The sequence below is a fragment of the Camarhynchus parvulus genome, chromosome 11, assembly GCF_901933205.1.
Source record: "Camarhynchus parvulus chromosome 11, STF_HiC, whole genome shotgun sequence".
Taxonomy (NCBI): domain Eukaryota; kingdom Metazoa; phylum Chordata; class Aves; order Passeriformes; family Thraupidae; genus Camarhynchus; species Camarhynchus parvulus.
The window spans coordinates 3,317,571-3,344,780 of record NC_044581.1 but is presented as its reverse complement, the minus strand read 5'-3'; the positions used below and the strand labels follow the sequence as shown (position 1 = coordinate 3,344,780).

General features: G+C 47.3%; 1 protein-coding gene across 1 annotated transcript in view; it reads left to right on the top strand.

The window, feature by feature from the left end:
- The first annotated feature begins 790 nt into the window (after positions 1–790).
- ATP2C2 (ATPase secretory pathway Ca2+ transporting 2) overlaps positions 791–27,210 on the top strand; it is a 27,477-nt gene continuing 1,057 nt past the window's right edge. Inside the window, exons 1-26 of the mRNA XM_030956137.1 lie at positions 791–1,103; positions 6,312–6,422; positions 7,046–7,162; positions 10,127–10,216; positions 10,703–10,738; positions 10,828–10,889; positions 12,016–12,124; positions 12,201–12,350; positions 12,713–12,781; positions 13,087–13,162; positions 13,389–13,455; positions 14,642–14,766; positions 16,519–16,616; positions 18,025–18,126; positions 18,965–19,054; positions 20,429–20,530; positions 21,089–21,245; positions 22,841–23,011; positions 23,337–23,434; positions 23,522–23,572; positions 24,134–24,300; positions 25,047–25,115; positions 25,193–25,309; positions 25,898–26,045; positions 26,606–26,701; positions 27,004–27,145. Of these exons, the coding sequence (XP_030811997.1) occupies positions 1,005–1,103; positions 6,312–6,422; positions 7,046–7,162; positions 10,127–10,216; positions 10,703–10,738; positions 10,828–10,889; positions 12,016–12,124; positions 12,201–12,350; positions 12,713–12,781; positions 13,087–13,162; positions 13,389–13,455; positions 14,642–14,766; positions 16,519–16,616; positions 18,025–18,126; positions 18,965–19,054; positions 20,429–20,530; positions 21,089–21,245; positions 22,841–23,011; positions 23,337–23,434; positions 23,522–23,572; positions 24,134–24,300; positions 25,047–25,115; positions 25,193–25,309; positions 25,898–26,045; positions 26,606–26,701; positions 27,004–27,145 (2,719 nt within the window). The 5' untranslated portion in view covers positions 791–1,004. The remainder of the gene's footprint in view (positions 1,104–6,311; positions 6,423–7,045; positions 7,163–10,126; positions 10,217–10,702; positions 10,739–10,827; positions 10,890–12,015; positions 12,125–12,200; positions 12,351–12,712; positions 12,782–13,086; positions 13,163–13,388; positions 13,456–14,641; positions 14,767–16,518; positions 16,617–18,024; positions 18,127–18,964; positions 19,055–20,428; positions 20,531–21,088; positions 21,246–22,840; positions 23,012–23,336; positions 23,435–23,521; positions 23,573–24,133; positions 24,301–25,046; positions 25,116–25,192; positions 25,310–25,897; positions 26,046–26,605; positions 26,702–27,003; positions 27,146–27,210) is intronic.

Below are 27,210 nucleotides of genomic sequence, written 5' to 3'. Positions count from 1 at the left end.
TCATTGTGGTCCAGAGCAAAATAAATGTGCAGTTTTCTGGACATCGTCCTTGGAGGAAACTCTCTTCTCCTGCAGAAAAGTGCACATCTGGTTTTCTCTGGCTGGGAATCACTTTTATTCCCTCGGTGCAGTTTTTACTGTCAAAGGAGGATCTGAATCTCCCAGGTTACACCTCAGGGACAGATTAAGGGTAAGTGGATCCTGCAGTCACAGTGCCTGGGGGAGGATGTCAGACTCCTGGGGCAAACCAGAGTGTGATGCTCCCTGACAGGCAGCCATAAATCTTTGGGAATGATGCAACCAGTGCACTTTATCAATCCTAGAATCACAGAACCAGAGGATAGGGAGCTAGAAGGGATCCACAGGGATTACTGAAGTCCAGCTCTGGACACCAAAGTCCAACCTTAGCTGTGTGTCAGGCTTCACCAGGAAAGCGCAAATGAAACACTGTGGGTTTGATAAATGATCATTACAGATCCTCATATCACACCTCCATGATGTAAACACTTCTAAATCCCGGCGTTGTGCTGACTGGAGCATTTCCTAAGGAGAACCATCCCAGCCTGGAAGTTTACAAACAGGCTGGGCCGTGCATGTAGCCTATCCCTGGCCAAACACCTTCCCTATCTCCCCGCCGACGCTCCTCCCGCAGCAATCCTTCTGAGGGCGGAGGAAAAACCCCAACCTGCTCTTCAGGTGCCCATGGAGGTGTGCCTCGTGTCGCAGCCCGGTGTCACACACAGCCAGCCTTCCCGGCCGGCTTTTATGGGAGCAGCTCGCAGGGCGCGCACCTCCCTGCGGCTCCGGCGGCCGAGGGAAGGAAGGCGTGACTTGGCGGCAGCTCCAGGTGCCTCTGTCTCCCTGCAGGTAACCCCGAGCTGCCGGGGGGACGGAGCCAGCCCTGCTGCTGCTCCCAGCCTGCTGATCCCGGTGGTGCCAGCCCGCTGGTGCCGGTGGTGCCACCCCGCTGGTCCCGGGGCGCTCCGCAGCGCGGCACGGCGAAGATGGGCCGAGGGAGCATCGCCAAATTCTTCCAGAAAAAGTCGCTCCTCCGCTTCGTGCAGAAATATCAGCCCCTGGGAAGCGGCGAGCCGGAAGAGGAGGTGAGGATTGCCTCTTGCCTGGACCTGCTGGAATAGTTTGTGTGGTTGGGGTTTGCTCTGTGCGCTTCTCCTGCTTTGTCCCGCCGGTAACTCGAGATCGCTGTGGCTGCGCTGTCCCCGCTCCGTGCGAGGCTCCCGCAGCAGGGGGATGAGGTGGGTGCTGTTTGCCAGGGCCAGAGCCATGGGGAGCCTTGTTTCTATGCAGCAATCCAAGAGACGAGGCCCGAATCCTGCCCAGGAGCTTTGTTCCCTGCTCTGAGGAGCTTCCAAACCAAGGAAGAGCGTGGGAGAGCCCTGGAGTGCCATGGGAGTGTGGGCAGGACAGGGGAAATGGAGAGCAGGGTTCCCCTGTCGCCACGATACCCTTGCCACCAGTGCTGGTCACTGGCAGAGGGGCTGCCACCCTGGGGCTGTGACCCTTGGGATGTGACCCTGGGGCTGTGACCCTGGGGCTGTGACCCTTGGGATGTGACCCGGCTATGTTATGGCTTTGGGTTATGGATTACCCGGGCTGATACGGGCTGTGACCCTGGGGCTGTGACCCTTGGGATGTGACCCTGGGGCTGTGACCCTTGGGATGTGACCCTCGGGCTGTGAACCTGGGGATGTGACCCTGGGGCTGTGACCTTGGGATGGCGCTGTGACCCTCGGGATGTGACCCTGGGGATGTGACCCTCGGGATGTGACCCTGGGCCTGTGACCCTGGGGCTGTTCCTGCACCCCTCTGTGCTGTTCCTGCACCCCTCTGTGCTGTTCCTGCAGTCAGGGCTGGCAGCCAATGGCCAAGGAAAGTTTTGGCTCAGACCTGCAGAGTCCACTTGGAAATATTGCTTTCCTTTCCTGAAAAATGCTGCACTGTTGTGCCCTCCCTGTCCTCAGCACAGATGGAGTGGCCAGTGGTGGTTTGAGTGACATATTTGCTGTTCTTCTTGGTTTTTCACCACAAAATCTTCCAGTCTGGGATGATCTGACTATTTGCTTGGCACAAGGCTCCCACGGCTCAAGCCCCAGTTTTTCTGGCACGTGGCAGATGGGTTGGGTGCTCTGCCACGTGAACCCCATCTGTCTAATTCCTTCAGCACATGGGCTTAGCCCTTACTCCCATCCCAGTGAGCTCCAACCACACACTTGGAGAGATTCATGAGCTTTTCCTGAGTGACTGAAGCCTTTCCCAGCTATCATTTCAGCTAATCCCCTTTCTGAGGCTCGTCTGTGCCGTGTGGGGTGGGTCAGTGGCACAGGGAGAAGAAAATGAGACATTGAACTTTCACACTGTGCAGTGCATGGGGTGATGCTGCTCTGCACTGCTCACCCAGAGCTCAAAACCCCAGGAAAAGAAGATCTTGATGAGGTTACAGAAAGTCCCTGTGCCCTGGCTTGGTGGGCAGCTGAGATTTCTGATTGCACGTAGGCAGGAGGCCACTGGCAATTTAGGCTGGCTTGTTCTTAGGCTGCACTATTTATGCTGTGCCAAAATAAATAGTGATGTGTTTGCTTCCAAATCTAAACCCCTCTTGAATTTTAGCTCTGGTCCTTGCAGAGAGTGGTCTGTGTGTAACAGAGGAGGGAGGTGAGGAGAGCTTTGGCATGGGGTAGGAGGTAGGCTGCAGTGTAAAATGAAAATAAGAACTTGGCAAATCAAGAACTTATTCCCAGAGTATGATTTAGGCTGGCAAATGACTCATTTTCCCCCTACTTGATGGCATTTTGCTACTTCACTTGAAAATAGTTGCAGAGCACTTTCAAACTTATAAATATTCTAGTCAAAGCACTGTGCTGGGCCATAAAGGTGTGATTGCAGGAGATCTGATGGGACTCCAGGCAGGAGAAATGGCCAAGAGTTGGTGAGGAAATGCCTTCCCCAACATTTCCTGTGAAGGAAAGTCCCAGAGCTGTCGCTGTGGGTGATGACCAGCTCACCTGTGGCCATGGTGTTACCTGGAGATGGCAGAGCACACACCCAGCCCTGTCCAGGCTCTGCTGGGCATGGTTTAACCCTTTCCTGCAGTGCCCCATTCAGAACCAGGGGAATTCAGTCCCCAGTTCAGGGGAATTCTTGTGGGGCTGGTTTCCACTTTAGGAGAATTGTTTCCTGCAGAAATCTGAAGAACAGTCAAAGATTTTTTTTTCTTCTGAGCATCCGAGTGTGTGTGAAAGTGGGAGAAAAGCTTGGGCACTGCTTCTTTACATCCCCCTTTCCCTCTGCCCACGTACCAGGGGCACCCCCAGTGGGCACAGCCCAGGGCAGGACTCTCAAGGGGCTGCAGCTGGGTGCTTCAAATCAGCTTTGCTGCAAAACCTGGGGCCTTTTGCACAATCAAATGCACTGTTTTGAGGTTTGGATCTGCAAGCAGGTGGGGCAGGTCTTTGTTTCATGTAAAAATACTGGAATTCTGTTGGCAGATGTGCAACAGGGGAGTGGGAAATTGTGTGGGAGGTGCAGGAATGGTGGTGGTGGTGGTGGGAAAGGGCTGGGAGCTTGGAGAGGGAAGCCCAGCAAGGCAGCTCCTCACCTGCAGGGCTGAGGGCTGCTCTGGGCTGGATTCTGCATTCTGCCTGCACCCCTGGAACATGGCTCTTTTTGCCTGCCATGTTCACCCCAAAAAAAAAAAAAAAGAAATGTAAAAGGCTTTGGAGAGAATGGTTTGATTAATTTATTGGATTTTTGGCAGGATAAAGTTTAATATTTGGAAAAGCTTCATGTAATCTGAATAACCCAGCCCACTCTGGATTGCAGTCCATTAGCTGCTCCAAAGTAACCTAAGACAGGGAAAAGAATATGCAAAGCCTCAGCAGAGGCAGAGGTGGGGGAAAATCCCGAGGACTGATATTTTGGGCTGTTTGCCAGAGTACACAAAAAGGGCTGTGTGCTCTGCAGAAAGCCCCACGCTCTCTTTCTTCCACATGGGCTGCTCAGTGGCACAATTGATGGATTGTTTTGGGATGAGGGATGCTCAGGTACCTCCAAAGTGGCTCTCAGCCACACCAGCTGCTCTTTACAGCCCCCAGTGTCTCCTGATCTTGCAAAGCAATAGATAAACTGATAATTCCCCTTTTGTTATATATCATATTTGTTGTATTTGTGTTCCTGCCCTGCTGCGTGGAGTCTGTGCTCTTGTGCAGAAAGGATAAAGGTTATAAATGTAAATGGATAGTGTGGATAAGCCACATCTGCTCTGCAATGTAAATACAGAAGCCAGGAGAGGTTTGTTTGGGAAGGGATTTGCACAGGACACTGCCTGGCACCCCACATCCCCGGGGTGGGATGGGATTGGGGCACAGGGGCTCTGCAGAGGCAGCACATGCAGAGGAGGAGGAGAGAGATGGGGCTCCTGTGATGCATTTCAGGGGCTGTTCTGGTGGGGAAAGCTGTGTCATGCTCATGAGGGAGGAGCCCTTCATTGGGAGAACTCATCCCAGTGCAGCTGTTCCTGTCCCAGCAGCCCCTGGCTGCCAGGAGCAGGAGCTGCTGCTCTGGACAAACCACAGAGGCTCAGACACATCCAGAGCCTTTGGCATTTATTTCCTCCACGCCTTTTTGAAGGTAAATATTGCTGATAGAGCTGGGCCCTGCTTCCCTTGGGGACTGCAGGCATGTTATCTTCATGTCCAGGTCTCTTCCCTGCCCTCCAGCTGCTTTTATTAAAATTTAAACTCCTACAGGGCAGAGCTGTACCTTGATACCTGTGTGTGTCACTTGCAGCACAGAGGAGCCACATTAATCAGCCTGGCAGTGAATTCCAGGATGTGTTTATCCATGGCAGCCTTGTGTTTTCTTCCCACCAAACCCTTCCACCTCCATAAGTGGCTTTTTGGGATTTCAGTGTCTGGATGTCAACAAAGTTACAGGGAACTGATGGATTTGTACAAGCAGCACACCCAAACAGGTGTATAAATCAAATAAATCCCCCAAAGAAGGCTATAAATCAAATAAATCCATGAGTTTTAAACATGGAAGGGGTATTTTTGTCCCTTCTCAAGAGGTCTGTTAAGGAGATGTGGAAATAAGGGTGATGTCCAGTGCTAGGATGGCTCAAAAAGGGGAGAAATGCTGCAACTTTTCTGGGCAAAATGGGGTCACCAGCTTGAGGGAAATGTCAGGAAATGGCCCTAAAAGGGGCTGCAACAGATGGACTTGGCTAAAGCCTGGTCCAGGAGCAGGGCTTAGAGATGCTCTGAGCCCTCCAGAAACCCCAAGACTGAAACCAACTCCATGAGAAAACAGCCAAGGACATTTTCTGCACTTATGATTTTCTGCATTTATAATTTTCTGCATTTATCATTTTCTGCATTTATCTCAGGTTTTAGATTGCAAAGCCCTGCATGTTCCTAGAAAGCTCCTGAATATTCAAGTCCCCAAATACCCCTGCAGGAGGATGAGCCAGACCTGAGTGCATCCCACAGCAAACATTCCAGGGTGCTGGGAGCTGGTGCCCAGTGCCTGCCACGCTCTCTGGGGGTTCCTTTCTTAATGAGCACACACTCCTGTGCTTTATGGATGAAGGGAAAAGGGAATGGAGCTCCTGTCCCTTGGGAAGGGGGAGATTGCTCCCTCTCTGTACTCAGCCTGATCACAGTGCATCCATCGTGGGCCTGGCAGAGATTCTGGGGGTGCTGCTGCTCTGGGAAGTGCATTTTGGAGAAGGAAATGAAGGGAATGGAAAGGGAGAGGTTGGGATGCTGAGGGTTTGGGCTGCCTGGATGGGGCAGGAAGGGTTTGCCCTGCTTGGAGGAGCTGCAGAGTCAGCGGTGGAGCAAAACAGCTCTGGACACAGGAGGGGAGGTTTTGCTTCTCCTTCTGGCTCACATTTTCAGTTCATTTATTATGTTTTTAGGAGGGGAAAGGTGTTTTCCTTGCTCTGAGCATCGAGTCTCGGCTGTGAGACTCTGGCAGGGGACAGAGCTGCTCTGGGCAGGACACTCAAACAGCACAAACCTCTCCTGATCAGCACCATGAGCTTCCCTTTGTGGCTCCCCAGCTCCTCACAGCCTCTCTCCCCCCACGAGAACCTGCCCCTGCCTTTAAGCCTGCTCTCAGGATTAATTAGAGCTGGTATTAAAGCTCTGAGGTTTGGGAAGTGTCGTAGTGACTGAAGGAGCCCAGCTGGCAAGGGAAGGGAATGGGATGAAGGGAAGAAGCAAGGAGGTGCTGGAAGGCTTTAATTAACACTGCTCTCACCTGACCAGTGCTTTGCTGTGTTTGCTCAGCCCCAGGAGGAGTGTGAGCTGAAAATCATCCAGCACGAGCAGGACGTGGCAGTCCTGCCCCCGAAGGACGCCTGTAAATGCCACAAGGAGGACTTGGCAAGAGCCCTCAACGTAAGGATTTGCCCTTGGGAATGTGGGATCTGCCTGTGGGAAGGGCCTGAGCTGCAAAATCAGCCTTTAATTACCTTGCAAACTCCTGGAGTGCCCAATCCCTCTGCCTTTCTGTGGAATGGATCCTCTGAGGGTCCTCACCGCCAGGGAAAGCTTCAGTGCTTGGCTGTATTTTGGGTTCTGACCTCAGTATTTTTTAAATCCAGGCAGAATAGATTTTATCCCTTCTCATTTTGTTCCCTTTGAGTTTTGTCAGGGTGTATTTGTTTTTATTTTCTCTTTAAATACACAGTGCAACCAGAAAATCCTTCTTTCTTTTACTATTTTAGTTTGCTAATTCATTATCTATGATATAATTTCTTCCTCTTAGAAATATACTTTTTTTTAAATTAACTTGTGCTTAGTTCATGAGTTTCTGTGGGGGTTGATGGTAAAATTTTATAGTTTAACAAAAATATATATTTAAACAGAAAAAAAAAACAGATAGATTTTTTTTTTTCATGTGGGACTGAGCCATGAAGATCTTGCCTAGTCTGCTAATAGGGGTTTAATATAAATTTGACATAATAAATTTTCTGTAACTATAATATTAAGTGTTTGGGTTGGGTTTTTTTCCCCTCTAGGTTGATTTACAGACTGGACTCTCCGAGTTTTCCGTGCTCCAGCGCCGGTCAAAACACGGCTGGAATGAATTTTCAGTAGAGAACACAGAGCCAATATGGAAGAAATATCTGGACCAGGTGAGGATTTTCTGCACAGATCCTCATTTCTTGGCAGAAACAAAACCTGGCTGGGTTTTGCTGAGCGTGTGCCTGCATTGAAATATTCAGGGTTTCTACTTCCAAAGGCTGAACCTTGGAACAGGCTGTGCCCTGGGCACAGGAGCTGTTCCTTCCCTTGGGAAAAGCCACTGTGAGGCTCCTCTGCAGCTCCCTGATAACATCTGCAAACAGAAATGGACCTTTTTATCCCCACACAGCCCACAAATCAAACTGTAGATCAGATTGCTGGAGCATATTTATTCCCTTTAAGGCAAGTGAGAAATTCATGTAAGGTTTGAGGAGAGCCAGCGGTGGCTGGAAGATGCTCTGCTTTTGGAAGATGCTCAGATTTGGAAGATGCTCTGGTTTTGGCTGTCCCTCCAGGAAAGGGGCAGCTGTGGAGCTCAGGGGAGTTTTAGGGTTGTGAAGGCTGATCCAGAACAGAGACTAGATGGAGATCAAGTAGGGATTTATTCAGAGGCCTCAATGGATCCACCTTGGGCAGCACAACCCAAAATGGCCACAAAAAAATAAAAATGGACAACTGGTCATGGGATCCTTCACTTCTATAAGTTCTGCTCCATTTGCACCTTGCAGTTCATTGTCCCATTCCAGCTTTAGCCCAGGCAGTCCCACCCTGCTTGTTTTTCTCTCTCCAGCCCACGGTGTTTGTGCTCTTGGGGATGAGATTTGGATCATTTGTCCTTGGTGCCCAGCTGGAGCAGGAATTGTTTTGTCTCCCTGCTCTGTGCACAGAGCTCACCATCCCCTAAAATGAAGCTCAGAACTGCGCACTAAAGCAGCACAGAATGTGAAAAATATGAATATAAAACCTGAGGCATCAGGGTCTCTGCCAGTGACACACAGTGACAGGTACATTCAGAAATGGTGCCATGTGCTGTTGACACCCACAATTTCACAGCAGCTGCCCCAAAAGCCAGGCAGAAAGTGATATTTGTTGTCTTGTCTTTCCCCAGCTGAGTTATCCTTGAGTTTTGCTTTTATTATCTATTTCTCATCAGTATTTAATACATCTTTCACCTCTCTTTGAGATCTTTTAACCAGAAAAGAAGGGCCTTTTCTTTGTTTTTATTTTTCACTTCCAACCAGTGATTTGACAGATCTTGCTTAGCTGAACCACAAGGATTTGAGTTGCTTTGAAAGACTTCATTTTTATTTCACGGTTTATCACTTTTTTTGTATGATTGATATTCTTTAAGCTTTTGGTAAGGATCACTAAATCTCTCCAAGGATTCTTTTATTCCTGATAAAAAGTGAGATGGTGTTTTTTTCTGCTCAGCCTTAAGAACCAGTTTCTCCTAGAGGGACACCAAAGGGATTTGTTGGTACATCTCTGATCCTCCTGCAGTCTTTTGGTGCCTCTGCTCCTGCACCATTCACACCCAGCAGCCCCTTGCTGTTGCTTTTTCCAATTGCTATTTTTGTAAACATCCCCTTTGCCTTGGTTTTCTAAAGAGAAATGGAAGGGACTTTCACCTTTGGATCCATCCAGGAATAAATTTAAACCCTGGCTTTCCTGCTGAGCATCACCACACATCTGTTGCACGAACCAGGCAGATTTATCTTTATCCATTTAATTCCTTTCCATCAATTCCCACATCAGTTAAACAGAGCTGTAATTTTCTCAGGTAGCAAAAGGGGCCTCAAAATCTCTGCTTAGAAGAGAAACAAGTGAGCACCTGACTCCCACAGCCCTCGGTCCAGTGAAGATTTGAGCAGATTAATTAAAGAAAAAATGAAAAAGAAGAAGAAAGAGGATTTCTGGTTTCAGATTCTAAAAAGACAGTAAAGGTTTTGTTTGTTCTTATTGTGCATCTAAGAAGCTTTTGGAACCAGCTCTATGTCTGCAAAGGGGAGCAGTGCCTGTGCAAAAAGGGGAGAAGTGGGGGGATTCAGGTGTTTTGGTGTGAACTTCACAGAATTCACAGAATCACTGGGTTGGAAGAGACCTTCAAGATCATTGAGTCCAACCCAGCCCCAACACCTCAACTGAACCCTGGCACCCAGTGTCACATCCAGGCTTTGTTAAACACACCCAGGGATGGGGACTCCACCACCTCCCCAGAACTTTATCACTCCTTCTGTGAGAAACTTTTCCCTAATATGCAACCTATATTTCCCTTGGCACAGTGTGAGACTGCAGCAGAGTTTTTCCTGCTGGTCCCCAAGGCCACCAAATCCCTGTGGGGCAGGAACTGCAGAACCTGACCACGATGCAAGGAGGGTCCTGCACAGAACCACCCAGGGACTCTTCCTGCGGGAACCTTCCTGCTGGGTCCTTCCTGCTGGGCCCTTCCTGAGGGATCCTTCCTGAGGGATCCTTCCTGCTGGAACCCTTCCTGTGGGACCTTTCCTGCAGCACAATCCCCCAGGGACCCTTCTTGTGGGGCCCTTCTTGTGGGGCCCTTCTCGAGGAATCCTTCCTGTGGGATCCTTCTTGTGGGACCCTTCCTGCTGGGACCCTTCCTGTGGGACCCTTTCTGAGGAACCCTTTCTGAGGAACCCTTCTTGCTGGAACCCCTCCTGAGGGACTCTTCCTGCTGGGCCCTTCCTGTGGGACTGTGGGACCCTTCCTGAGGGACCTTTCCTGCAGCAAAATCCCCCAGGGACCCTTCCTGAGGGACCCTTCCTGCTGGAACCCTTCCTGAGGATCCCTTCCTGCTGGAACCCTTCCTATGGGACCCTTACTGCTAGAACCCTTCCTGAGGGATCTTCCCTACAGAACCCTTCCTGCTGGCCCCTTCCTGCGGGCCCCTTCCTGCTGGGCCCTTCCTGTGGGACTGAGGGACCTTTCCTGAGGGATCCTTTCTGAGGGACCCTTTTTGTGGGACTGTGGGACCCTTTGTGTGGGACCCTTCCTGCTGGATCTGCAGCCAGTTCACCTTCAGCACCTCTCCTTCCACATTTCCCTTGTGTTCTCAGTTCAAGAACCCCCTCATCCTCCTGCTGCTGGCCTCAGCTCTAGTGAGTGTCATCACCAAGGAGTACGAGGACGCCGCCAGCATCACCATGGTGGGTGTCACCTGTCCCCCATCACCATGGTGTCACCTGTCCCCCATCACCATGGTGGGTGTCACCTGTCCCCATCACCATGATCCTATATCACCCTGGTATGTGACACCTGTCCTTTATGCCCATGACGGGTGGCCCCCATCCTGCATCCCCATGGTGGGTGTCACCTGTCCTTTATCCCCATAGTGGTGGCCCTATCACCCATGTGACACCTGTCCTTTGTCCCTGTGATGGTGGCCCCTGTCCTTGTCCCCATGGTGGGTGTCACCTGTCCCCCATCCCCATAGTGGGTGTCACCTGTCCCCCATCCCCACAGTGGGTGTCACCTGTCCTTTATGCCCATGATGGGTGGCCCCCATCCTGCATCCCCACAGTGGGTGTCACCTGTCCTTTGTCCCTACGGCGGGTGTCCCCTGTCCCTTGCCCCCACTGTGGTGGCCCCTGTCCTGTCCCCTGTGCTCACACCTGTAACCTCTCTGTTCCCAGGCCGTGCTCATCGTGGTCACCGTGGCCTTCATCCAGGTGGGTTGTGCAGAGCTCTGCAGTGGCCATGGCCAGCAGCACAGAGCCCCCTGCTGTAACCTGGCTCTCCTCTCCTTTTCCTTCCCAAGGAATATCGCTCAGAAAAGTCTCTGGAAGAGCTCAACAAGCTGGTGCCCCCCGAGTGCAACTGGTGAGCCAGGGAGGGGGCTGAGAGGGCAGCACCAAAGGGAGAAGAGAATTATTCCAGGCTGTGGTGCACATAGTGAGAAGCTGGTCTCTGGAGGGGTGGCACTGTGAATGGGTGCAGCTCTAGGTCGAGGATGAAATAATCAGTATTGATCAGAAATTATTAAAATTTTTGTTTAACTATTAGGGGAAAATTAGAAATAAGGAGTAGGCATCCTGTGGAATTAAATAAATGCTAAGACAGGAGGGTCCCAGAAAAATCTGTTCCACGTCCCTGCAGCATCCTCTCTCCCCAGGCAGGAAAAACCTCGCCTGTGTATATATATTTTTGCTTTAGGGTAGTTTTTCCTTACAAGAGCGGGGCACAAAGCAGCACCTGAGTGCAGGTGCAGGTGGGATGGGGTTCCTGTCCTGCCTGGTGCTGCACACCCGTGTCAGGCACAGGCACAGCTGGGTCACAGCCCATGGAGCAGCTGCAGGGTGGATCAGACACCTCTTTCGCCATGGCTTTGATGTTTGTTATCAGTGCTGGAAATCACAGGAAACGTTTTCCTTATTTATGTCTTTGCAAATCAGTTTTGCCGCAGCCAACAGGAAAAAGTTGTGAGGCTCAGGGAAGCCTTGCCCTGCCAAAGAGGTGTGGGGTTTTCCTCTGGTCCAAAGTTCACCCTGGAGCTTACAAACCCCACTGTTGGTTCTTTATTTATTTATGATATGACACCAGAAGCATCCAACTGCCTGGAAGGCTCCACTTTGAATGCAACAGTGGAATGCCAGGGGTAATTCTAGCTTTAAAAAACCTCTTTTTTAGGTTCAAGAATCTGCAATTCATTATTTAAAGCATGAAAGCACAACTTCTCATTGCTCCTCTACTGTATAAACAATGTTTGAGTCACTTCTGAAATGTAAATCATCCATAACCTGCCCATCTCTTTACTAATTAAAACCAAGCCCAAGCTGAACATAATCCTCTGCTCATTGCTATGAAGATTTTCTGTTCTTATTTACATTGGAAGCTCTTTGGGGCATGGCTTCTTGTTTTCTTGCCAGCCACATTCCCAAGCTTGCAGAAGGAATAAAACCCTCACAGCCTGCTTCCCTTTCTTTTTTTTTCCATTTTCCTCATGTAGCCTAAGGGAAGGAAAACTGCAGCACCTTCTAGCACGAGAGCTAGTGCCTGGAGATATCATCTACCTGTCTGTGGGTGACAGGGTTCCTGCAGACCTCAGGCTCATCGAGGTAAATTCAGCTGGAAACCAGCCTGGCTGGCAAAGCCCTTGTCTTAACAGTGCCAGAAATGCACCTTTTGAATTAGGTTACAGATCTGCTGGTGGATGAATCCAGTTTTACTGGAGAAGCTGAGCCTTGCAACAAGACTGAGGGTGTGCTGCTGGAGGCTGGGGACATCACCACGCTGAGCAATGTGGTTTTCATGGGGACCCTGGTGCGATACGGGAAGGGGAAAGTGAGTCCTGACATCACTGATCTTTTCCTTTCCTGGGCATTAATTACAGATTCTTTTGGTGTGGGCATGGAGAGACAGGAAAAGGTGAATAACAGAGGTGAGGTTGGATATTGGGAAGGAATTCTTCCCTGTGAGGGTGGGCAGGTCCTGGCACAGGATGCCCAGGGCAGCTGTGGCTGCCCCTGGGTCCCTGGCAGTGCCCAAGGCCAGGCTGGATGGGGCTTGGAGCAGCCTGGGACACTGGAAGGTGTCCCTGCCCATGGCAGGAGCTGGAACAAGAGGCTTAAGGTCCCTTCCATCCCAAACCAGCCTAGGATTCTCTAGGTTTTTCCACCTCCATCTCTCTTTTTCCCTTTTTTCAGGGCGTGGTTATTGGCACGGGCGAGAATTCCCAGTTTGGCGAGGTGTTCAAGATGATGCAGGCTGAGGAGGTAACACAGCCCCTGGCTGGGGAAATTCTGGATGTCCTGGATGAAAAATTGTGAGCAGGAGCAGTCCCAGGAGCCAATGCACTGGGCTCAGTTCTGCTTCTGCCACAAATGCCCATGTGAGGGGGGGACACCAAGTGACAGAGAAGGACAGGACAGGCTCTGCCTGTTGGAGGGTTGAGGGTGGGAAAAGCACAGGGGACCATGAATTGAAACCAGGACTGTTGGGTCACTTGTTCTGAGCTAACCATCATCTCCTCATCCCACAAAACACCCAAAGAAAAAGCACTCATCTCTACTTTTTCCAGACTCCCAAGACACCTTTGCAGAAGAGCATGGACAGGCTGGGGAAGCAGCTGACCCTGTTCTCCTTTGGGATAATTGGTGAGTGGGATGCAGGGCTCACACTTGCATGGCTGGCTGTGGGGTCCCTGTGTGCTCTCCCAAAAGCACTGGTGGGTCTGACTTACCTTGGACTTTGGGGTTCCAGCAGAGACAGCACTGAAGGAGAGATTTGGTTGCCTCATTGGGTTTTAGTTCTACAACATCAGCTAAAACAGGTTAGGGAATTTTTTAATTAATTTTTTAATCAAATCCTTTACACCCCCAGGTTTGATAATGCTCATTGGCTGGCTGCAAGGGAAGCATCTCCTCAGCATGTTCACCATTGGAGTCAGGTGAGAACTGGAGAGCCCTTTTCTCTTTCATTCCTAATGAAACATCCCAAGGAATTCCCTGCTCGAAACAATGGACTTTTCACATAAGAGAACTTGAGTAAAACCTTTCAGAGTTAAACCTTTCACAAATACGTATCTGGCAAAATTAATTTAAGGTTTAAATAGAGTGGAGAAAAACAGAACCAAGCTTGAGGGTTTATTTAATTTTGTAAACTGTTATCTCAACAATCTTCACTGGCATCTCTACCTCATCCTGCTGTGAGTGCCTTTTCCTAGCTGTGCTGTGAATTTAGTGGGAGTGTACCAACAGCAAATATTACTCTTTGCTGTTCCTACTGGATTTACATCTAAAGAAAGGAATGCACACCTCATACGGCATAAAGAAGCATGCACAGCTTCTTAATCAAACACAATAAAAATGTGTTTTCAGCAGTGCCCATAAAACCTGTTAACTTTGCGTTGTCATGGTTCTAAAATAAATTCTTAAATAAAGAAGTGTTCTATGGAAAGAAAAAAAAATTCCAGGTGAGGAGATGAGAGAGGTGCCAGACTGATTGAGTGCCACCTTCCTGTCTCCCAGGGGATGTGGTGGCAAAGGAAAGGGGTTAATCCTGAGTTTTGGAGGGCAGCTGATGGTTTTATAATTCTCCTGGATTACATTTTGCACATGCCTAGAAGCATTCAGAGCTTCCCAAGGAATATCTAATATCCAATATACAGACTGGGGCTGGATTTTTCCAGCATATCAGGTGTTGCAGGTTTTGATGATGGGGACATTTGGGGAGCTGGTTTTGTCCCCCACATCATGGGGTAAGAGAGGAGGTGAGGGGCTGCACGTGGCCAGGAGCCAGTGGTTAATATGTGAGCCCTGATGCCAAGGAATATTCAATTCCCATCCTCAGAAAGTTAAATAAATGAAATTAAATCCAGCCTCTACACCCTGGCTTAACCAGAAATTACAGCTCTTTGGCAATGTAAAGAAGAAAAATAACTGCTCTGTCAAAATCATCCAGGAAAAGCTCGAAGGGCTGGATAAATATCCTGCTTTTGTATTTACAGTGTACCAGGAGTCCCAAGGGTTATCCCCTTAGGAAAACTCAGCCCTGGGGATGTCCCTTTGGCACCTTTGGGTCAGTATTGTTGTTTGGGCCCCATGTTGAGGCTGTTGTGTCTCTGCTGTCCCCAGCCTGGCCGTGGCTGCCATCCCTGAGGGGCTGCCCATCGTGGTCACTGTCACCCTGGTGCTGGGAGTGCTGCGCATGGCCAAGAAAAAGGTGATTGTGAAGAAGCTGCCCATAGTAGAAACCTTAGGTAAGGCTGCAGAGGGGCCACACGGCTTGGTCACCTGCCAGGCTCCCAAATCTGAGCTGGGCAGCCACAGGCTGATCCAGAAAAATAAATTTGGAATAGGGTTACTGGGACAAAGCAACCCATTCAGAATTAAATACATTTTCTGCCCTGTGTTTCCCTTAGTTTGGTGGTATGAACACAGGCACATGCTTGGATTGGTGCAACCCAGCCCAGGGGGAGCAGGCACACATTGGGTTAAAATCTTTGTTTCTCCTTCCTCTCCATGAGTGGGATCCTCCTGCAGATCCTTCCCATCCCCTTCTTCAGTGTCTGGCTAAAAAACCTCCCCAGCCCCTTCCTGGCAGCAGAAATAAAGCCATTTTTCTTTCTGCAGGCTGGGTGGACATGTCCCTGATATCCAAAAGGTCATGGAGAGGAGGACAGAGGGGACTTGAGGAGGTGTCCAGCACATCCTCACAACTGCAGGGGACAACACACCGGGATGGAATTGTTCTTCCACCTCCTCTTATCTTTAATTTGTCCCTCACTCCCAGGTGGCTGTAGTCCAGGCTTTGCTGCTCTGCCCTGGTCAGGGTGGCAGGGGTATGGAGGAGGAGACACAGAGTCTCTTTAGCACCACTCATTAAAGACACAATAAACACCAAGGCTGGTCCGGGCAGTTCCCAAAATCTGCTGCACGGCCACGTCCTGCAGCTAAAACCTGTCCTCTAAGGAAACACTGCTATTGTTTGAACTGCCCTTGTTTGTTCTGCAGTTAAGGAATCTTATCACCCTGATTTTATTGTCTCTGCCCTGACCCAGGACATCTGAAAGGGCTTTTCCCTCCTGAGGGAATTTGTTCTGCTAGGGCTGCGCCCACGGAGGCGGAACTGCAGGTGCAGAGAAGGCACAGCCAAAACTGTCTGGGAAACTTCTGAAAAGGAGAAAAACAATCCTTCTTTAATTATCACTCACTGAAAATGAGGTATTGGAGGTCACAGCTTTGCTTTCTGCTAATCCTTCCAAAGTGTGATTCATTTAATTGCAGCCCAATCTGCTTTATTTTCTCTCCAGGTTTTTACCTGGAGGTCACTGTGCTCATGGGGTTTGTGCCTGAGCACTGTGATCACCTCCAGAGCCAGGGAAGATATTCACACTCCGAAGGAAGCTGGAGCCTGATGCTTGTTTTGTATTAATTTCCTCCCTTCTTGGGAGTAGAAACTATCTGGAAAGTGGTGCCTCTGCTAATTCACCCTCTTGTGGTATTTTGTAAATGGCCTCTGGAAAAATGTGCTTTGCTGCATCAGGATCGGTACAAAGCAGAGCAAAGGGGCAGATTCTGCTCTTAGATGTGGATCTTTGAATATTTTTTGTGACAGTCTTTAACCTGTCTCCTCTCACAGTCCCTTGGTGAGGCAGGGAAGAGCTGCTATTCCTGATTTAGAGAAGCAAGGCTTAATTGGCAGGGTGGGAATTGGGTCTGTCTATTTGGAATAGAGCAGCTCTTCTGTTCTGTGATACTGAACTCAGAAACATTGACCAAGACAATGTGACTCTCTTCAGGTGTCCCCTACCACATCTCACACCCCAGTGATGCTCACAATGCCCCAGTGTGCACTCAGATCCTTCTCTTCCCCATTAGGAACCTCGCCCACCCACTTTTCCCCCTTTCACCGGTGCAGTTCAAACACCACAAGTGAAACTTGTTCTCCCCCTCTCAATCTGCTGGGCTGCATTATTGCCCAGTTCTGACTGGAGCCATCCCTGCCCCAGGTTGCTGCAATGTCATCTGCTCGGACAAGACGGGCACCCTGACTGCCAACGAGATGACGGTGACGCGGCTCGTGACCTCGGACGGCTGCCAGGCTGAGGTAGGGATGGGGCTGAGGAGCTGACCCAGCCTCTCCTGCTGGAATCCAGCAGCACTCAATCTGCTTTTGGTTCGCTCAGACCCAAACCAGGGAGGTTGGCCAGCCCCAAACCCAGCAGTTTCTGTCATATTCTGTACAGAGAAGGGATTTGTCCAGCCCTGGGGACAAGCAGAGGTGGGGCTGAGGGTAAAGAACTGCTCAGGTCCCACAGAGATGTTCGTTGGAGAAAAGGAGACTCAGGGGTGACCTTATCACTCTCTACAACTCCTGAAAGGTGATTGTGGTCAGGTGGGGTTGGTTTCTTTCTCCAGGCAGCACTGACAGAATGAGAGGACACAGCCTCAAGCTGTGACAGGGGAAATATAGGTTGGATATTAGGGAGAAGTTTTTCAAAAATAGTGATAAAATATTGGAATGGCCTGCCCAGGGAGGTGGTGGAATTGCAGTTTTTTTGAACACATCCCTGGATGTATTTAACAAAACCTGGATGTGGCACTGGGTGCCAGGGTTTAGTTGAGGTGTTGGGGCTGGGTTGGACTCGATGATCTTGAAGGTCTCTTCCAACCTGGTCATTCTGTGATTGGCATAACCTGCTGTTCCCTGCAGTTACTGTAAATTCTGAAACCTGCCACTGACCTGTGGATGTGACAGTCTGGTCAGAGAGAGAAAGCCAGATAAACTTTCCCAAGAATTGTTCTGGGCAGTTTTGAGAAGGCTGAGAGAAAGAATTAAAGCAATCTTACAGGTGGTGTTTTGGGCAGTTGTTTTCTCATAAGATGTTTACCAAAGGGTGTCTTCTTAATTAGCCATTGGTGTGGTGGGATGTTGATTAAATGACCAATGGAATGGTGTATAAAAGAAAAGGTTTTCAATAAAACTCAATTTAACCTGCTGAAGAAACCTGGAGTCTATGTGCACCTCACTCCTGTTCCTGACTCAGCAGTGACACTGACCCTTGCTGGTCCAGCTCCTGCAGGGATATTTATTATAAAAGCAGCTTCTTTCTCTGCTTGGTTCATTTCTCTGTGAAAAATGAGGGAAAATGCAAAATGTGAGGCAGAGGAGAGATAAGGCAGTCAGCAAGAGGGCAGGGCTTGAACAAACCCAGTCATGCCACTGCTGCCAAAGGTCTGCATCTCTCCCCTGAGCTGCAGGAGACTTCTGGAATCACAGCAAACAAGTTCCCTATAGGACAAATCCACTCATTTTGTCTCTAAAAAGCCATTTTAATGTGATATTGTCACTGTCTGCAACCTTTCCTTTAAGCCTTGCTTTGAGAGAGAAAGAAGAACCCCTGTACTCCTTCGAAATGAGAATTTTCTTGAGTGCAGCCCCCTGCACACATCTGCAGTCCAGTCCTGCCTGGCAAAGGAGAAATTTCCCACCTCTCTCTCCCTCCCTCCCTCAGGTCAGCGGCGTGGGCTACAATGGAGAAGGAAATGTTTATCTTCTGCCATCCAAGGAGATCCTTAAAGAATTTTCCAACATCTCCATCGGGAAACTCGTGGAGGTCAGTATAAATTATGAACCAGCTTATCCTTATTACATTCAGTCTTCAGTTGCACAAATAATTTTGGATAATTAGTGTGAAAAAGAAATCCCACTTTTGTAATTCTAAAATGGACTGGCTTGCTAAAACATTCTCATGGGAAGACTGAGTGTGATGTAATTCCTGAAGTTAGGAGTGAAAGGCAGTGATCTTAAGGTATGCAAGGAGAGACCAGAGCCATCAGCTTCAGGAATCAATTATATTCTGGATAAAAACACAGTTCTGGCAGAGGAGAAACTAATAGATTTTACCCTGTTCAGGTTTTTAATGTGCACAGTTTCTAGACATTAGCCAGCTACACAGTCAGTTTATAAATTTATTGCGATGTTCTCTGGGTTTTGTGTCAGCTTTACATAAAATTTTGAACATTCAGCTGGAGGCTAAAGTGGAGTGTTTGGGTGGTGAGATGATTCAAGCTGGAATCTCAAATGGAGACTAGGTGCTGTTTTATTCATACTGCACATTAGAAACAATAGGAGGAGAGGTTGAGCCTTCATTTTCATGATCTATGAAGCTCATTAGATGTATCTTATGTTTTCTTGATGTTAATTTATCCAAATCATAATATTTTTGCCAAAATATTGGTGTATTATATGCATTAAGTTAGAAAACACAAGAACTGATCTCAAGTGATGCTGATGAGTTTTTCCCCAAAACTTTTGGGATGTGGCTCCTTTCATTCCCCAGCCTTCCATCTTCCAACCTTCATTCCTCTTTTTCCATTTCATTTAAAGAGATTAAAAAGCTGTGACTTCAGTAATGACAAAAATAGCTCATGTAAACCTGTCCCTTTCTCCAGGCTGGCTGTGTAGTCAATAATGCTGTTATCAGGAAAAACACTGTGATAGGACAGCCCACAGAAGGAGCTCTCATTGCCCTGGCAATGAAGGTAAGACCCTTAGAGTTTAAAATTTCCCTGCAATTCAAATAAATAAATAAATAAAAGCTGGATTTGTGAGGTCTGGCAGCACAGTGAGAGTGCTTTAAATTCCCCAGGCTGGTTTTGGTCCTCCCCTGTCCCCTCTGCCGCAGATATTTCCTCTCCCGGCCATCCTTTAGTCGTGGACAAACACTTTCCTTGAGCTCCTGTGCTGACAGTAATCATTGCTTGGCTTGGTTAATCCTGCTGTTAGGCTGGGTAATGCATTTCTTTTGGGTTCAGACGAGAAAACCTTTTTTATATTTCCTGCATGTGCCAACGAAGAGTCCAGGAGGAAGAGTTAAAAACAGGAACAGGCCAGGCCAGATTGCATGGCAGAGGGTCACCCTCATTTTGGGGCATCTGCTGGCTTGTACTTTTTCCTGGTCATGATTATGTGAAACAAGATGTTGTTATGAATATTGCACTCACACTCCTGGGCAGAGCTGTGAAACACCCCAAGGTGTCACTGATGAGGGTGACAGCTCATCAGTGCCACCCAGGCTGTGGCCTCAGCCCTCAGGTGAAGCACAGGAGGTCCCTGATGCCCCTGCAAACATCTGATCTTACCTCCTGCTTTTAAAGCTCATAACTCTAGCAGAGAAATCATGATTTTTTAAATTTTTTCTTTTTTAAACAATATCATCTCCTTTCCCCAGATGCTGAGTTAAAACCTTCCTCCTGCTCTGGAATTCAAGCCAAGCAATAGCAGAATATGAGGGAGGGTGTCTCTCCTATTTTTCTTTTTAATATTTTGGTTTGATGGGAGCTGGGGACAGAGGTGATCAAAAGCAGCTTCCAATGTCTCCCACTTCACCTGGCACACCCCCACACTCTGCTGGAGCAGGAGTGCATTGATCTGGACTGAAAGGTTTTGTTGTGAATTGCTTTTTGAGTGTAATTCACTGGGAAATAATTCAAAACCACATCCACGACTGACCATTCTGTTATTTGCTATTTCCTTTCTTCTTTCAAGTAGAGTTGCTGGGAAATAACCCAGAAAAGAAACCCAGAAATCTGCTCAGCCATAGATTTAGGGAATGGACTTGATCCTCCTTTGACCCAAAGCCTCACAAAAAGGCAGGGCAGCTCCCTAATTCTTTAAAAATTTATCAGGAATCAAGCTTCAAACTCCAGTTTAATTTATCCCATATCAGGCACACCAAAAGAGAAGAAATGGTTTGAAATTTGAATTTTGCTCTCCTCGTGTTTTCTCTTGAGCTCTGTGGTATCTGACAGCCTGGAAGGACACAGGCAACAGTCAATCCTTGTGATATGGAAAATATATCCAGGTTTTGGCAATGCCCAGCCTCACAGTGCTCTTTTTGTTTTACCTTGCTTCAGATGGAATTAGCTGACATAAAGGACATTTATGTAAGAAAGAAGGAAATTCCATTCAGCTCCGAGCAGAAATGGATGGCTGTGAAATGCACACTGAAAAATCAGGTAAAGCAAACAGAGGCAGGGGCTGGTTTCGTGTTTCTAATTGTGCACCTCAACAATGGGCATGAAATGGTATCTCCTCAGCAAATAATGTTTTCAGGAGTTAACTATGTAGGGAGAAAATGGAACAAACCTCAAAACTCCTGGCTTGGGGGGATTTTTAGCCTGTAAAACTGAGTTTGAATGGGAGGGGGGAATACTTTTCATATAGTTTGAGCAGGAAAACAAAAGCTTTTCAGAGATGACTGACAGGGAAGGAAAGGTCTGGTGTTTGGGAGGAAAGGTTGGCCCTTTATCCCTTACTGGGTTAAGGAGTTCATTTTGGCTGATATTATACTCTGGTTTAAAAACTCACCAACCTTTTCATCACCATGCTGTCTGTGAGGGCTGAACATGAGAAATGGCCAGAGCAAAAATATCCCATCCTATCCATAATATATGCTCCTGGGCATCTCTTGAAACAGGTAAAAGAGGAAACAGGATCTTTTCTACCTAAAGACTTACTCATTCAAAATGTGCTCCTTTTTTTTGGATAAAGTGTATTTTCTCCTTGCTTTCAAGGATCAGGACAATATTTACTTTATGAAAGGAGCATTTGAGGAAGTTATCCAGCACTGCACTCTGTACAACAGTGGTGGCATCTCGTTGTCACTCACACCCCAGCAAAAAGCCCTCTACCAGCAGGAGGAAAAGAAAATGGGCTCCTCAGGACTTCGAGGTCAGTCCTTGCTGCTCCTCACAGGTTATCTGGCCTAAAACTTTCCTGCTCTGTTGTGGTTAGGATGGGCAGAGGCTCAGTCCTCACAAAATCACAGAATGGTTTGGGTTGAAGGGACTTTAAAGTTCATCTCATCCCACCCCTGCCATGGCAGGGACACCTTCCACTATCCCAGGGTGCTCCAAGCCCTGTCCAACCTGGCCTTGGACATTCCAGGATCCAGGGGCAGCCACAGCTGCTCTGGGAACCCTGTGCCAGGGCCTCCCCACCCTCACAGGGAAGAATTTATTCCTAATTTCCAATCTAAATCTCCCATTTCACCTCAAAGCCCTCAATTCTTAGATCACTTTCATGGTCTCTTCCCAAGTCTTGTCAGAGTGCCAAGGGCCATGCCTTAGGTCTGCTAGCTGATCTTTTTTTTTGTGCTGGGTTTAAATTAGTGAGTTTGAAAGGAGCTGAAAACAAGCACTGGAAATTGAGTGTTTCTCTTCCATGGGGAGCTGTGATTGTCTGGGACATGCTCTGGGTGCTGCACTGCAGAGCTTTGTGCTGAGCCTGATCTAAGCACTGCTCTGCCAAGTTTTGGTTTTGGAGAAGACAGCAACAAAATTCCACTTTGGAAGGAGTTCCAAACATGGATTTGGGAGCTGAGATTTCTGTTTGAAGCTTGGTTCAGTCCTTTGCTAGGCCCAAACCTCTCGATCTCCTGATCCCAGCTGCCTGTCAGTGCACAGCCCACAGGAGCTTTATCCAGGTGTCACCTCCTTCATCACCAGAACATCCCCCCAGAAACATCTCAGACTTCCACACAGTGACACAGACACCATTCCCAGCTTGCAAGGAGATGAGGAGAAGCCTTGGCAGCAGGATCTGGAGCATGGTGGAGTTAATGCACAGATTCTCCCACCCTGTGTCCTGTGCTTAGGAGCTCCTGTGCAGCGCTTGATTTACAATATCCAAATTATCTGCCCTTGTGGCAATGGCAAATTACTGCTCTGAGGGGAAGTGATTAACTCAGGCAACTGCTGCAGCTTTTGATTCCATCATCAAAGCAAGGCTGACATGAACCCCTGGCAAAATATCCTTGAGTGATTTAAGAATGATTGAGTGATAACGGGTGTACACCAGGAACAGAGACAAAATGTTCAGAGCCTGGATGTTTACATGGTGGGAGTTTCATTGGTTTAACTGAATTTACATTTCACATTTTTAGGTTTTAAAAAAAGTGTAAATTTTTGCATGAATGCTCTTGTTTAACTTAGGAGTTCAACAGTGTCTGGTTTAACATAACACTGTCCAGGTTTAATCCATCTGCATTTAGGCAAGACGTGGTAGACAGCTTAAAATTAGAAAGAAAGAAATCCTAAGAGAAACATGTCAAACAGAAATGCTCTCATTCACAGAAACTATTATTTAGTGGACTGAATTTTTGTGTCTATACAAGATCTGATTGTAATGACTAAAGATCTGTTTTTAATGACTTTTTCTGCTAGGAAACAGGCAATTTAATATCTTCTCTAAATATTCCTTTTAAAGCACGGAAATACATCATTAACATTTTACTCTTGTCCTCTTTTTCTTCCCTTTGTTACTAGTACTTGCTTTGGCTTCAGGTCCAGAACTTGGCAAACTAACATTTCTAGGTCTGGTAGGAATAATTGATCCCCCAAGGGCTGGGGTGAAAGAAGCTGTGCAAATCCTGTTTGAGTCTGGTGTGTCAGTGAAGATGATCACTGGAGATGCCCTGGAAACAGCTGTGGCTATAGGTACCAAACTTTGCTGCTCTCCTGGGAGTCTGTGGTATGTCTGTCACATCAGTCAGGTGTTTTATCCCTTAATAATCAACTTTATCATTGTTTCTGTGTGCTCAATAGAGACTTTAAAGGTCACTGAATTTTTGCTTTTCCATTGAAACAAACATTAAATGGAGTATAGAGCAGTTACGAACTCGGCCAAATTCCAGTAAATTAATTCCACTGTTTTAGCACCAGAAATGGCAACATCTCACTGTAAGCCTCTTGAAAGACACAGCATTGCTAGGATTATAGAATGCACTAATATTTAGAGTGTGAGTATCTCTTTTCTTTGCAGGACAGAACATTGGTCTCTGCAATGGGAAGCTGAAAGCCATGTCTGGGGAAGAGCTGGACCAACTGGCAGAGGCAGAGCTCTCCTCCACTGTCCAAAATGTAATGGCTTTAATTACATAAAAAAAAGCCTATTTCCAATAGCTTCCATCTAATACGAGATTATATTTTGTCTTTGTTGTTTTTCAGATTTCCATTTTCTTCAGAACAAGTCCAAAGCACAAACTAAAAATAATAAAGGTACTAAGAGCCTGTGAAATTCATTGTACACCTCACAAAAACAAGGGGGAGGGAGCCTCAGTTCTCTGGATGATCAGGTCTTCCCCAGCAGCATCAGCTCAAACTAAAGGATTATAATACCCCACCTAGAGCACTGGCACTGTTTCTCTGAAGGTATTAGGTGTGGAATTGGACTTGATGATCCTTGTAGGTCCTTTCCACCTCAGGATATTCTATGATTTTATTATTTTTCTTGCAAGTCTGGGCCCTGGGCATACCAAAAAAAAAAAAAACTAGTGAGGTATTAGCAACTACATCATCAGGAGAATGATTTCTGAGGGTTTTGCTCCCCTCTTCTAACTTCTGCTGGAGTTATGAAATTCCCTATACTCCTAAAAAACCTAATTCTTGCACTGAGCTTTGTGCTCTGTGCAGTGCCGGGTCCATTTTACCCTCAGAGTCCAACAGAGCTTCTGATCTTTCAATACAAAAAGAGCAAAGCAAACAGTCCAGGCTCTGAAATTGCCAGCATGGCTTGTTCCTGTCCTGGTTTGAGAGCCTCTGAGCTGTCCCCTCCCACAGGCCTTGCAGAGGGCTGGTGCTGTGGTGTCCATGACAGGGGACGGGGTCAACGACGCCGTGGCCCTGAAATCGGCCGATATCGGCATCGCCATGGGACAGGCAGGGACAGACGTCAGCAAAGAGGCTGCCAACATGATCCTCGTGGATGATGACTTCTCAAAAGTCATGTAGGTTTGGAGATCTTCTTACTCTGCAGCTCTTTTCTGGCTGGCTGCTGCAGCAAGCCTGTAGTGTGAGGAGGGCTGGGGATGGACGTGGAGAGCCCCAGGGTGGATCTGACTCACCTTTAGTTGCACACATGGCTTTCCTTCCAAGTGGTGCTGACCAAGCCACCTTGCACCTGAAAGCCCTGGCTCCTCCAACTGGGAGCTGAGAGCACCTAAAAGCCTGGGTAGATAGAGCTTTTTGCTCATAATTTGGGCTCAATGATCCTGGAGATGTTTCCCAACCTTTATGATTCTGTAGCTAACTGGGGATCTGAGTGCACCTAAAAGCCTGGGTAGATCAGAGCTTTTTTGGTCATAATTTGGGCTCGGTGATGCTGGAGGTGTTTTCCAACCTTTATGATTCTACCTCATACTCTGCCTCATCCAGGAAGCTCAGAGGGAAAATGTAATTTGCAATGCTCTGTTGGTTCATAACAACAGAGTGGGCAGGGTACAGTGAGTATATAAATGGGTCCCAGGCCTGCTTTATGAACCAAAACCTGGCCACGTGACCCAGGCTTTCAGATCTAAGCGTTGATAGAGGAATTGTAAGTGAGAAGCTGCATTGACAGCCTCCTGCTGAGCTGGGCTCTGAACTTCCTCTGAAATAAGGGCTACAAAAGACAATTGTGTTTTGAGTGTCACAGGGAGCTCAGTGTAAACAGTGTGAGTGCTCTTGACTTAATAAAATCCCCTCTCCCTTCCAGGAATGCAATAGAAGAGGGAAAGGGAATATTTTACAACATAAAAAATTTTGTCCGGTTCCAGTTGAGCACGTAAGTTCCTGTTCGCTTCAGCTCCTGTGAAAGCACTTTGGGGTGAGGCCCTGCACAATAATGTTCTGTGCTTGCAGGAGTATTTCAGCTTTGAGCCTAATTACCCTGTCAACAGTGCTCAACCTACCCAACCCACTCAATGCTATGCAGATCTTATGGATCAACATCATCATGGATGGGCCGCCAGCACAGAGGTATGGAAGAGTCCAATGAGCAAAATAACCTTGGGTTTAATATGTCTGAATTTGGCCTAGGAACACAAACTGTTGTGATTCCTCATCAATCATCATCAGTGCTTCAACAAGCTGCACTTCTGTTCCCTCCTGTTCTTTTAAAAAGCACTTCACATTTATTTGAGGTTTTCTGTATTTTCCAGGTTTATGGTGGGATCACTTAACTATTCCATTTTTTGACTAGGAATGGCCTGTTATCCTGAAAATACCACCAGGGAGTAGTGGGGATGTGCCCCAAAATTACAAGACTTAGGAACCTCATCCAACTGCTAATTACAGCTACAGCTAAATACAATTACAGCTTCCACATTATGCTCACTCTCACTCTGGGGTGGCCTGATGATTTCATGTTGTTTTAGCAGCTCAATATGCAGAAAAGACCTTTGGTATCAGTGACATGGACAAATTTGGGCCGAATGTCAACTTGCTTGAATATTCACACTGTGTCCCAAAGAATTGCATCCTCCAGCCCCATCCTGGTTTCTCAGGATGAACATTTTGGGACACCCTGCATTAATTAACACATCCCTCTGCTTCTCTTGGAGGCAGCTTGGGGGTTGAACCTGTTGACAGGGACACCATCAAGCAGCCCCCCAGGTGCATCACAGACACCATCCTCAGCAAATCCCTGATCCTGAAAATCTTCATGTCAGCAATCATCATCATCAGTGGAACCCTCTTTGTCTTCTGGAAGGAGGTGAGGGAAATCTGCACTCGGATCTTGTTTCCATCAGGGTGGGTGGAGCACAAATTGAGGGCAGTTTCTGAAGGACATGAGAAGGACTTTCTGGAATCCATCCCATGGAGAAGAATCAGTGTGAGCAGAGTCAGCTTCCAGCTCTGCTCCTGCCTCCCTCTGTTACCTCTAATTTGGTCCTTCCAATCCAGAACGGGAAACCTATTACTTAATCAATACTTTAAGGGACTTTTCACCTCCAGCTTTCCATTTTCCCAGCAGAAAATGCCAAGTACAATAGATTGCTGTTGGTACTTTAAGTTTCAGTAATTTAATTTAGGATATTCTTTACTCAAAGTCCATATCAGTTTAAGAATTTAAAGTATGGCTGATAAGATCATAAACTTTAAAATTAGCAGAGAGAACTGAATGCTACCTACAACAGCTAGAACTACATTTACTCTTTTGTTTTACTACCCTTTGATTTGACTGGGTTCATTAAAGGGAACATTTAATTCTTCTATTGAATTGGCATATTTTTGTAAGGTTAAACTAACCCCTGAATTTTTGTGTGCTTCCAGAATCCAAAAGGGGGCATAACTCCTCGAACCACAACGATGACTTTCACCTGTTTTGTATTTTTTGACCTCTTCAATGCCCTGACATGTCGTTCTCAGGTGAGATGGCTCTGTCAGCAGTAATTTCTTGTCTCAAATCACAAATATAAACATTAGAATACCAGCATTTTGCATAGTAAGGGGTTTCTTAATGTTATTTAAAGCAGTATGATTTTTATCAACTTTTTATACAGATAAAATTATCCATCACAAGTGCAACTACACTTTCACTTACGTAGCTCTAAGTTAGTGTTTATATAACTTAAAAAGTAATGGAAATGAAATACAAAGAAACAGGGTGTCATTTAGCTCCAAGAGAGATTGGAAAAAGCTACTTTTAAATTTTTTTTCCCCTTTTCTAGACAAAGTTGATATTTGAAATTGGCTTTTTCCGAAACCGCATGTTCTTGTATTCCGTGCTTGGCTCATTTTTGGGACAGCTGGCAGTTATCTACATCCCTCCACTACAAAAGATCTTCCAGACAGAGAATTTAGGAGTGGTAGGTAAGTTGCAGAATAAATAATGGTTTGTTTTGGGTTTTTTTCCTTAAAGTGACTTTAGCAAGCAG